This window comes from Symphalangus syndactylus, chromosome 5, assembly GCF_028878055.3.
Source record: "Symphalangus syndactylus isolate Jambi chromosome 5, NHGRI_mSymSyn1-v2.1_pri, whole genome shotgun sequence".
NCBI classification, from domain to species: domain Eukaryota; kingdom Metazoa; phylum Chordata; class Mammalia; order Primates; family Hylobatidae; genus Symphalangus; species Symphalangus syndactylus.
This window is the reverse complement of record NC_072427.2, coordinates 148,970,617-148,982,960: the sequence shown is the minus strand read 5'-3', so window position 1 is coordinate 148,982,960 and position 12,344 is coordinate 148,970,617. Positions and strand designations below refer to the sequence as shown.

Genomic DNA, 12,344 nt, shown 5'->3' with positions numbered 1-12,344 from the left:
GAAGTCAACTCAACTCTGAAAAGAATCTGAACAAGGTTAACAGTGGAGGCATAGGGACACAAGGCGGAGGTGGTCATCCTGTGATTCTTCAGACATGCTCTGTGGTTATTAATAATTATGATGCCAACAACAGCGATAATATGACAATAACTACAGCTTACGCTGTCATTATCTTGGTTCACATGTAGATCACGCCAGGGATGGGGAAGGTGGGGAGATGAAACAAGATCCTGGAAACCTGAAAGAGATCTACTTGAAGATTCCTACCAGGAGAGCTGCCATCTCTCTGTACAGCTAATGTTATTAGCTATAAGTCAAAACTCGCATAGAGTTATTGCCCTTTAAGGGCAAACTTGCACTGACTTATTCCCCTGAAGGACAGTAGCTTTATGTGGGTTTTGACTTATATCTAGTAATGGGAAAATATACAAACCCAGGCACTCCCCCAGAACAAAGCGTGTGTGTGTGTGTGTGTGTGTGTGTGTATTTTTTTTTTTTTTGAGATGGAGTCTCACTCTGTTGTCCAGGCTGGAGTGCAGTGGCACAATCTCAGCTCACTGCAAGCTCTGCCTCCCGGGTTCACGCCATTCTCCTGCCTCAGCCTCCCAAGTAGCTGGTACTACAGGTGCCCACCACGACGCCTGGCTAATTTTTTGTATTTTTAGTAGAGATGGGGTTTCACTGTGTTAGCCAAGATGGTCTCGATCTCCTGACCTTGTGATCCGCCCGCCTCGGCCTCCCAAAGTGCTGGGATTACAGACGTGAGCCACCGCGCCTGGCCAAAAGCATATTTTTTAAGTTTCTAACCTAAAATCAACTTAAACTATGGTACTTTGATATGAGTCTCCATGTTATTGTATTTCTAAAGCCCTTTATACCCATGTTGAGAGTGAGTCTAGGCCCATGGGGAAGGAGACTGTATCTACAGAATGCTGGGGTTCCTTGCTTATGTCTTCTGATTCTTTTGTCCAAGATCCCTCTACACAAATAAGCTTAGGCTCTCTCTACCAAGTTCACATGGACAATTAGAGTGGAAATAGGACCATACACAGAAAGCTTTCTGCTGGCCCCATGGGGGCTTGTGGTATACACCTCCCATGAGCAGAAACTTAAAGGTCCTGGTCTATATAATAATCTTCATTCAAGGCCAAATCTTATGCATGGGCACCCTGGGGTCTCTTGAATAGTATTTTTGTTTCTTTGGCGGGTTTGTTTTGGAACTTTTTTTGAGAGAAGTAAGAAAGCTATTATAAGACTCACCAGAGCACAGTTTGTGGAGGAAGGAATTGCCCAAGGTGACCATGGTAGGGAGGTCTTCGATTCGCTGGAGCTTCACCATGTTGGAGTAGCCTGCTGGGCCTGCCAAGATCCGTAGCTGGGCTGCATCGTAGCGATCTCCAATTCCAATAGGGAACACTGTCACTCCTAGAGTTAGCAAAGAGACAAGAAAGGATCTGTGGGCAAGTAGGCTCAAAATGGACTGGCCTGACACTATATCCAGCATCTGAATAGAGCCTCATGTTTTCCAGGCTGGTCACATACACCAGCCCTATGAGGAAGATGTTCAGTCAACAGGTATTAATGAGCTCCTACTCTGTGTCAGGTACTATTGTAAGCAATAGGGATACAGCAGTGAACCAAGCATATAAAGTCCCTCCCTGTCCCCCGTCCTCATGGAGAGATAGACAACAAACACACAAACAAAGTAAATATATAGAATTTCAGATGTGGATAAATGCTTAGGAAAAAAATAAAATGAGATAAGGGGGATGAGAATGCCCAGGGCTGAGGTGTGGGTTACCGTTGCATATATGGCAGTTGAAGAAGCATTTGGTGAAAAGATGGCATCTGAGCAGAGACCTGATGTAAGGATGGAAGGAGCCAAGAGGATGTCTGAGGGAGGGACATCCCAAGCAGAAAGAAGAGTAAGTGCAAAGGCCCCAGAGCAGAAGTGTGACTGCATGCTCCCGGGGGCTGGGGAGAGAAGGACAAGCAAGAGAGGGAAAGGGCGTGGATCAGGCAATGCTCCACTGGCCACAGTAAGGGCTCACCATGTTCTGTGAATGAAACAAAGCCAGCCAAGACTACAGAGCAGAGGGACAGGGGCTGACTTTGATATTAAAGGGCCACTGCAGCTGCTGTGCTGAGAATGAGCTGCAGAGGACAAAGGTGGAAGCTGGGGTTCCAGTTAGACAGCTATTTCAATAGTCCAGGGGAGAGATGATGGGGACTCAGATTGAGGTGACCCTGGTGGACATGGTATGGGGAGGTGCAACTCTCAAAGTATTTTGAAGATGGAGCTATAGTTTGTTCGTGGCTTGCGTGGAGGTATCAGGAAAAAGGAAGAAGAGTCAAGGATGCTGAGCTTTTTGAACTGAACAACTGGAAGGTTGGAATTGCCATTTTCTAAGATAAGAAAGACGGATGTGAAAATCAGGAGTTTGGTTTTGCCTGTTAGAGCATGCAAGCTGAGTTGAGGTGAGGCTGGAGATACGAATTTCAAAGTCAGAGATGTATAAATATATTTAGACCCATGACACTGAACTAGACCACCAAGGGGGTATATGTAAGAAGAGAAGAGAAAATATGACAGGGCTGAGCCCAGAGAATGTGCATGCTCATTTACACATGGGAAACAGAGGCTTTGGGCAGTTAAATGACTCGCTCTGGATCATGTCTGCTTCCTCAAGGCCACAACTGTTTCCTTTCCCAGTGAAAATCTTTCTTTGGATTCTTGATACTAAAGGAGAAAAGATCTCCATCCTGAAATTCCTCAATTCAGCTCTCCAGAAAGTTCTAGAAATTTGCAATGTGCTTCAGGTTGGAACGGATTTTCTACTAGCAACTTTTCAGCTCTTGTAAGTTCGTTCTAATGTCCAAATATGTATCCTTTCCCTTTTAGTGCCCTTTACCCTAAAATCATAGATTTCATAAACATGTCACATTCATTCACTCAACAAATGTTAAATGGTCAACTATTTTGTGCATCATACACAGATGATACAAAAATAAGCAAGATCTTCCCTTGCCTTCAAAGAACTCCCAGTTTTTTGCAAGGAATAGATATGTTACAAATACAATACAATACAATATGATTTGCACATCTTGAGTAGCTCATATGTGACACAGAGAACGGAGCAAATAACTTCCTCAGGAAGAACACCAGGAAGACAGCAGAGAAAAGACAGGGTTCTGACAGCACTCCTAGGCAGGGTTCTGAAAGATGAACAGTTCTCCAGGTGGCCACGAGGGGACTCAATGTCACTCCACTCACCCAGACCTCTTTCAGCTGGGAGGTGGTCCCTCAGACTCTACCACCTGTCCCAGCTTACATCCTGTTGATATTAAGAACATGATAAGCACACGTTCTTCTGGAGCACAGAAGGGACATCTGGATCCTTCCCTTTCCTACAGCATGATCCTTTGTCTCTCATCCATCAACCCTGCCAAGCGCATTACCTGGTACCAGGAAAGGACTTGAAATATATGAAAGTCCCCATTGGTTCTCAAGGCCCCACAATCAATCACTCTGGCCTCAGACATGACATTTTAGTGCAAGACCACGAATCCTACTTTAGAAAGAAAGAGCATAGAGCTATGATCACTCCTGGACACAAAGGGAAAATGTGGAGAAATTAAAGGTTATAATTAGTTATAAAGATATAGGATCAACACACACTTATTACTGTTTGGTTTCCTAATCACATCGTGATTGGATAATTTCCTGCTGTTTGAAACCAGGACAGAGGTTGGTACTGAGCATATTTAATGTCAGCCACAACATCCAAAAGTAACCCCAGCCCACTTTTAACCCTCTACCATTTCCGAAGTCTCGCTCTCCTGAACTGAGGACTATACACCAGATTCTTACTGTTGGACCTGGCGGCATCAGCTGCTGCATCCACTGAATCCACAGAGACGTCCGTGACCAGGATGACCACTGCCTTCGAAGCTCCCGGCCTGGCACCGTGCATTTCTGAAGTCAAGTATCGCACAGCAAAGCCCAAGGCATCCCCTGAGGATGGAGAACAGATCACACCAAGTCAGCACTGACTGCGGCTGGACACCCTCTCTCACTGTGGATCCTTCAGTCACTTAAAAGCTGAATGATTCAGAGACTCCAAGGAACACCCAGTTGAGATCTGGAAGAGACCTGGAAGAGCATCTAGCCCCTCACTTTCCAGAAGAAACTAAGGCCAAGGAGCAAAGTGACTGGCCGAGGTCGCACAGTCACTTATGCCAAAAATTAGAATCAGAATGCAGGTTCTGCATCCAGCCTGTGGCACCGTTACCGATTTGGCTGGGGCCTCCCTCCCGCTGCATGACGTCCACAAGGCTCAGCAAATGGGCTTTCTCCGGGGCCACGTTCCATGGCACGTCAATGGTGGTGATGCTTCCATACTGGAGCACTGACACCTGAGTGAGATGAGGCCCTAAACGGAACAAGAAAATGGGGATTATTTTGAATCAAGTGGAGCCCCGAAAAGAGCCTCTTCGTCACTGGCTGCTTCAGGTGCCTCACTCACTCACCTATATTGGCTTTTGAAATGAAAGCCTTGGCAAAACTCTTCATTTCATCAAAATAAGAAGCTGGGAAACTGGAGGAGCCATCCAGGAGAAGGATCACATCCAGGGGCTGGCTGCAGTCTGCAAGGACAACCAGGAAGGTGAGCACAGAGGTGCCAGCAGGGACACTGGCCGCCAGGCCTTCAACCTGACATCCAATAGGATCTGCAAGGCGTGCTGACCACGTGGCACCACCAAGGGGGGAGGGGTGCCTTTGTGAGTGCAAGGGCAATGTGGGCCAGGGAGGAGGGGATAGGGGAGATGGAGTTCCTGGGGCCGGACTACCTCAGGTTTGGAGACACTGAGAAGACTCCAATTCTACCCAAAGGAAGCTTAAACGTCTACAAATAAAAGCAGCAGGCATGGGCTTCCTCAGTAAGAAGGGGCCGCCACTCTTCTAGAAATGAGTAAAATACTGGCCTGGCAGTACACAGAGACTGCAAAAGGAAATGGAGCGGTAGCCCCTCCCTGGACAATGAGCTGCTGTGTCCTCAGATCTTGCAGGGCAGGTGAACGTACTGTGATTATTCCAGCTATAAAGGCCTAGTGCTCCTGTTAGTGTCTGAGCACATCTGAGATTTGATGAAATGATGTAATTGTTGTTTTCCTCAGCAGAAATATTACAAGAATTTAAATAAATCTACAGCCATGAATAAAAACAAAAACAAAGAAACAAAAGTACTGACAAGTGTGAGACTCAAAAGATACTAAAAGAAGGCTAGTTATTCTGGGATGGTCCCAAACATGCCGAATAAAGATGTTCAGGAACTAGGAATGGATTAGACGCCAGTGTCAGTAAAAGGTAGTAATAACAGCAGTGGGAGCAAGCATTTTTTTTGAGCACTTGTCATGTGCCAGATACTATTTTAAGCAAGTAGGTGCTATTATTGTCCCCATTTTATAGATGAGGAGACTGATATACAAAGGGGTTAAGTATTTGCCCAAAATTACCCAGCTAGCAAGTGGCAGAGATAAGATTCAAACTAAGGCAGTCTGACTCCAGTGTCTGAAGACTGCACCTGCTACCTGGCACCTGACATCCTGGTCTCGCCCTGAAGAATGTCAGCTACTCAGAATAATTTCACCCACCCAGTGTGGTCAAAATGAAGCTTATCATCACCACCTTTAACAGAGGTTACCTTGAAGGCGGAGGGTGGAATTGGGTGGGGAAGAGGCTGTGTGATAAAGTAAGACTTGCATTTATTTTTACTCCTTATTGGCATTGTTTAAATGTTAACAATAGGCTTCCATTACCTTTGAATTTATATAAGCACACACAATAAGAAAAGATCTTCCCTCAAAAAAGGATCACAGTTTGCCTCCCTGCCAGGGAAGTGAAGAAACATAGGCCCTTTGAAGGCAAGTTTCAACCAAGGGCACGCAGACCAGGGAAGCCAGGATTAGAACCCGAGTCATATCTTGACAGATGCATGTAGCACCAAGGCCGTGCCAGCCCTCGCCCAGCCCTCCCACCTGCACACAAGGTGCCAGCATACCAGGGGCAGGGGAGAGGGTGGGGATCTGCAGCCCCTCTCCGGAGCAGCACCTCTGCAGCACCAGGTCAGGAGCCTCTCGGGGGAGCGTCTCGAAATCCTGGATGAGGATGGGGGCATTGGGCCAGCCGATCCTCTCCAGCTCCTGCACGTTGGCATTAGGGCCCACTCCAATGGGCACCACCTGGATGTCTCCAGGCAACCTCTTGATCTCATCAGAGGCAGGATTTCCAGTGACCATGTAGACCAGGTTGGGCGCCTGCTCCCGGTCACCCTGGCTGACCAAGAAGCTGTGGTCGGAGAGGTACTGCAGGGCCAGCCCAGTGTTGGTCCTGTTGCCGCCCTGGTAGCGGATCTCTCGCACCCGCTGCAGGATGTCCCCTTTGGACTGTGCCTCACTGAAGGGGTACTCCACGGTCACCATGTAGGAGTACTGCAGCACCGTGACGTGGATGCTGTCCTGGCCCACATCCATCCGCTGAATCACCTTCTCCATGAACTCCTTGCTCCTGTTGAAGTCGGCTTCACCAATTTTGTCCGATCCTTCCAGGACAAACGCCACATCCAGAACCATGGAGTTCCTCTTGGGCCCCAGGGTCGAAACCCCCACGAGCCCCGGGCCCACAGTGACTTGTGCCATGTTGGGGGGCAGAGTAGGAGGAGGGGCTTCAGGGGCAAGGTCACAGAGGTAGCTAACAATCTCGTCCCTTTGCTGCTCCAGCTCATCCACACCGCTCAGCACGAAGGCCTTGTTCTCAGGGGCCTGCTTCTCAACGAGGCGGATCTGCTTGAGGTTGGCATGGGGCCCAATGCCCACCGGGATCACGATGACCTTCTTCTTTTTCAGGCCCTGGACGTAGCGGACAAAGTTCCGGGACATCCGTTGGGGCTCCTGGCTGGCCATCAGGAGCAGGGTGATGCGGGAGGCTTCGGGGCGGTCGATCTTGCCGAAGATTTGGAACAGCGTGTATTTCAACACCTCACTGGTGGAGGCCACCTGGCTGCCCGCATACTTCACCTGGCTGGCAATGCGCCGCAGCTCTGATGGTCGCTTCCGGTCCTTGAGCCCTATGTAGGCGTGGGAGCCATCGTGGTACTCCACCACGGCCACGCGGACCCACTTCTGGGAGATGCGCAGCCGCTCCATCATGTCCACCACAAAGGCCTTCAGCACCTCAAACTCAGCCTCGGACAGCCTGGAGGAGCCGTCCAGCAGGAAGACCAGGTCCAGCAGCCTGCTGCAGTAGAAGTCGTGCAACGGCGGTTCCCAGATGTCCTCCACATACGGAGTGGTAGGGCTCACCGGCGCATCTGTGGGAGGCACCACCAGGCCTCCCGGCTCCTGGCAGGCTTCACAGGTGAGGTTGACACCATCACAGTGGCTGCAGAAAAGAGCAAAGAAATTAAAATGGTTCAGGAAGAAACCTATGGACACTTCTGAGCCCGACAGTGTACAACCACTTCCATATTCCCACAGAATCTCCTCTGTTCCACCTGAACTTGAGATCCCATGGACCATTCCACACCCAAGTGAGATGTCACTGTTTAACATCTGTCCCCAAGTAGCATGCCCCCCCACCTTCAAAACACACACATAGCCAACTTCCTTTGATTCTAGAAACCAAAGCTTTAGCCCATCCTAGGATATGAAAAAATATACTCGTTGTTCTAGGCCATCCACACAGCCACTCAAAGCTGATTTCTTTTCAACCTACATCTTTAGCAACATGAATACTTAATTATAATCCAAGCCTTCTTATGAGGGTCTCCAAGAACAAATGTTACTAACATGTGGACGCTAACCTGTGCTTCTAAATGTTTTGTTGAAGATAAACGCTTTACAGTGCATATTCTAACAGAATGTAAATTGTATGAGTTTCAAAACATGTTTAATAAGTTGGGCCCTAAGGAAGAGAGAAAAAAATAGAGCAAAAACATTGTGGAAAGATGAATAAAGATTCAAAATCCCAGCTTTATCCAGCAGAACAAATTATTTGAGAGTAGCAAACAGGGGTCCCTACGGTGTTAGGCCTAGGAAAAGACATTCACTCATTCCTCCAGCAGACATAAGGTGAGCACCTCTCATGTGCCAGGTACTGGCCAGGCTCTGTGCCCAGTCCCAAGCACACACCACAAGTCAGTAGTAGAGCAGTGGCCCCACACACACAAATTCCTACACTACCATGCCAAATTTCGAGGCTCTGCTGGTAATATCACCTTTTTGCCAGTGTCCCGGAAAGTGGCAAGGCCTGCCAGACCACAGGTGAAATCCAGTGGCCCTGTGGTGGAGACCAATATGCGCCAGGACCATCTCCTCTTTGGACTCTCAGCCTTGGAGGCACCTGGCCTTCAGCACTCCCAGTAAAGCTGACAAGGTAGCAGTGCCCTGAGCCTGGGAAGTGTCCCCCTGTGGCTTGATACCAGGTGATGCCCCCAGCCTGCTGTGGGACTACTGTCCATACACTGCTTGCAGCTTCAGCGTGCACCGTGGCAGCCGCCCCTGCCCGTGCGCCAGTAAAGGAGGTGGGGAGAGGGCTTGAAGCTCTCATGCCCTTTTGGCACAGAACCCCACGCCAGCATCAGAATCACCCAATCCTTTGCTCCCTGCAGTCCCTGTTTCAGCATAAAGGTGTGCACAGGTAGAGTCCTACTAGGAAGTTAATTCCTCCTTCCCGTGATCCACGAGATTTATTGCTTCAATCCTTGGTTAACGGTGCGTTGAGTGACATACTTTCTAGTTTCCTGTGTTTGCTAGAAAACTCACCCCAGGCAGTGTTCGTTCTTGTTTGTACAGATGGTGGCGGCAGGATCTGACTCTGGCAGCTGTGACCATAGCCCCTCCCCAGCGAATTTACGTTCTCAAGTTTAAGCTCCCAGAAGGCTTGATCAGTGTCAGGGAGTGGTGTTGAATAGATCTGGATTTTAATAAATGTTCCCTACTTATGAGCAGGACTTCAGAGGGCTCAGAGCTCACCCTGAGGACTCCTTCTCACCTCCCCAAAGGCCAGTTTCCCAGAGGCAAGTCCAGTGAGAACCCAGGGTGAGAGCAATGAGCACCTTCCCTCCCCATTATGACAGCCACATCCTGCGACCTTGACTATGGCCCCCACGACGCTCATGTTACCCTGAGGGCCCTGCGTTCCATCTCACTTTCCTCTCCTGAGTCCCCACCTCCAGTATATGGACACCTGTGCTCAGACTAGTCATGACCTACAAGGACAATAAGTGACCATCCCCACCTTCAGTGAGAAAAGCAAAAACCTCTTAGGACTTAAAAACCTATTAAGAGCAAAAACATTGTGGAGGAATATATGTGGAGGAAGCAGTCTAGTCCATCCCTAAAGAAAAAGAAGCAAACCCTAGGAACAAACAAAACAATAAACTACACTAAATAATGAATTAAATGAGTAAACAAATAAAATAAACTCAATCTCTCAATTCATGTAGTTAGGACTTTTTACCCAAAACCTAGTCTCTGAGCTGGCCCCTGGAGAAGCAATAAGATTCATCACTTCAAACAACCCAGGAATCTGTTTTACCAAATCTGGCAGCGCTCAGGGTCACTGGGATTCAAGGTGACTTTCTTTCCTGAGGCAAAACGCCGGCCAGCCACCTCACACACTGGACAGTCTTCGGGGCTGACGCAGGTCTGCAAAAGCTCATCCAGGATTTTCCCTGCAAAAGAAAGCTCTCATTAGGAACCAAAACGCTCCCCTTTCCCACGAGGAAGCCTCACTTTTAACTAAAAGGGAGGAGCCAACTCCTCCTCCTGCCCTAGAAGCCAACTCCTCCTGCCCGCACCCCCAGGGGTCACCCCGCCACTCAAGGAGCATCTGTCCTCCTTGTGCCTTGATTGATCCCTCTGCAAAACTGGGAGCAGGGATTCCTTCACCCTACCTCACCTCCCCAAGCCTCAGGACAAATGAAATCTTATCTCCAGGGCTCTTTCTGCTCTTCTGAATAACACCTTCAGGAACTCTACAGCTATGCTGTACCATATGATAGTCACAAACTGCACGTGGCTATTTAAGTTAAATTAAGTAAAATTCAATAAAATTCAAAAATTCAGTTCCTCAGACACATTCGTCACATTCAATAGAACATTCCCCCACTGCAGAAAGTTCTATCGGCAGGGGCTGCTTTAGATGAGAATCCCATAAAGAGGCACAGAAAAGCATTTTGGAGGAGCTCGCCTTGAGAAAAATCATGACTGGCCTGACTGATGAAAGAACCCACGGAGACAGAACCTGCGGTGGGCTTGCAGGTCAGAGATGGGACGTGGCAGGTGGAGGCTGAGATGAAACAAGACCTAGAAGCACCCTTCCATCCATCCCTCTCCCATCCCACCAGCCCGACCCCCAGGGATAGAGGCCTCACCTGGAGGGCAGTGGGCATGGCAGCCCTCCACACACTGCACAGGGCAGGCCAGCGGCTCGGGGTGCTGGCACGTGACTTGACAGGCAGGCGCACAGCTGTTATAGCGCCACTCACACTCATACCCGTTCTCCCGGAGATTCCTCTCCTCGCAGCTCTGGGCTGTGTAGACAGGAGACAAGGCTGTGACCGCAAAAGGCAAAGCCTCCAGGACTTCAGACCCATGTGGTGATGGCCTGGGGGCATCTGGAGATAATGTTGGGGAACTAAGGGACTATGGGAGTTACCGACATTAGAGACTTCTGGATTGTTGAAGCACCTAAACCAGAATCTATTGGTTCTGAATTCATTTCTTTTTTTAATTTTTGTAGAGATAGGGTCTTGCTATGTTGCCTAGGCTGGTCTTGAACTCTTGGACTCAAGGAATCCTCCGGCCTCAGCCTCCCAAAACACTGGGATTACAGGTGTGAGTCACTGTGCCTGGCCCAGTTATCTACATAAAAACATTAAGTTGCTTATGTCCAAAGAAGGAAGACTCTATAGACATGAATGTATGAGTTGATCACTCATATTGGCAAATATAATCATGCCTAATTAAAGATATAAATCGACTTCCTTCTTTTCATCAGTATTCCTTCTTCTCCTCCGCCAGAATCTCTCCAGAAGAAAAGTATCCACTTGTTCATGCCTTGAATCCATGTCCCGCCTCACCCACAATCTAAACTTCTTGCTCAGCCAATGTCTTAACCCTCCTTAGCCCTTGGCCATCCAGTCCCATACTAGCGCTCTGTCTTCTCTCACCCATGAAGATATCCCCCTGCACTCACAAGGTCTTCAAGCATAGACACATGGGAAGAAGGGAGGGCATCTGAGAACATGAGGGCGTCAGGACTCACGGCACAATGTGGCCGTCCTCCAGGTCACCACCTTGCCATGCTGGGCACACACGTGGGCATAGGCAGCAATGGTGTCACAGAAGCAGGCGCAGTCCCCAATGGACTCACAGGAGCAGGTGTCGTAAATGCAGACATCCAGGTATGGCTCGGGGTCCACCTGCAAAAGCAGCCTCAGGTGGCCCAGGCCTATGGCCAGGTGTCAGGAACTCTGGCTCTTAGTCTGGGTGCAAATGTTCTGATGGCCAATTTAAGGATAAGGGGGGTCCGGGTAGAAGAAGAAATGTAGCTCATGGTCTCAAAGAGGGAATGAGTGGGAAGGCAAGATTCTTAGTTTCTAATCTGCATTCCAGCAAGAAGAGTTGAATAATGCAGTGCTGCTGGCCTTCTGCAGAACACGATGAGCCTGAGGACTTTCCAGAAGAACATTCCCTCTGTCCCTCTGCCTACCTCCCTGCTCAGCCACCCATCTGTCCTCACAACCCACTCTTAGCCTCATGAGCAGTTGCGTGTTTTTACAAAAACACAAACACACATATGTGCTGGTCACTGTCTTCCTTTGCCTCAATTCAGCAAAGAGAATGGGGAAATACATCAGGCCCTGCAGCTGCCTCACTGCAGTGCTATGGGGCAGGTATGCAGGACAATAGGGCCTAGACTCTGATTCCAAATCCAGTTCAACCAGTTCCCACCCTTCCTCATCCCCAAAACACGCCTCTAAACACACTGGACTTTTTCAGGGCAGTTATGACAGAAAATGAATTCAGACACTGAGTGGGTCATTGTTTCCAAGACGCTCCAACAGTGCCAGTGTCCCCAACTCCTCCCCTGTCCTCACTCTTCCAACTCAGGTGCCCAGGACTTCCACCAAACCGGGGAATGTAAGTATCCTTTGGAGTCCTCAGAGACCGAAAATCACTGCATAGATAGAGAATTGAGATCCATGTTTTCAACCAGTCTCCCCCACATTGGTGGTGCTACACAGCAGCATGTATGTGTGTATGGCTGTGTGTGTACA

General features: G+C 48.8%; 1 protein-coding gene across 1 annotated transcript in view; it reads right to left on the bottom strand.

Annotated features, from left to right (window-relative positions):
• VWF (von Willebrand factor) overlaps window positions 1-12,344 on the bottom strand; it is a 180,302-nt gene that overhangs the window by 64,252 nt on the left and 103,706 nt on the right. Inside the window, exons 25-32 of the mRNA XM_055280967.2 lie at window positions 11,330-11,486; window positions 10,437-10,595; window positions 9,599-9,734; window positions 6,063-7,441; window positions 4,531-4,647; window positions 4,293-4,433; window positions 3,872-4,015; window positions 1,261-1,425 (exon numbers count right to left, since the gene is read on the bottom strand). Of these exons, the coding sequence (XP_055136942.2) occupies window positions 1,261-1,425; window positions 3,872-4,015; window positions 4,293-4,433; window positions 4,531-4,647; window positions 6,063-7,441; window positions 9,599-9,734; window positions 10,437-10,595; window positions 11,330-11,486 (2,398 nt within the window). The remainder of the gene's footprint in view (window positions 1-1,260; window positions 1,426-3,871; window positions 4,016-4,292; window positions 4,434-4,530; window positions 4,648-6,062; window positions 7,442-9,598; window positions 9,735-10,436; window positions 10,596-11,329; window positions 11,487-12,344) is intronic.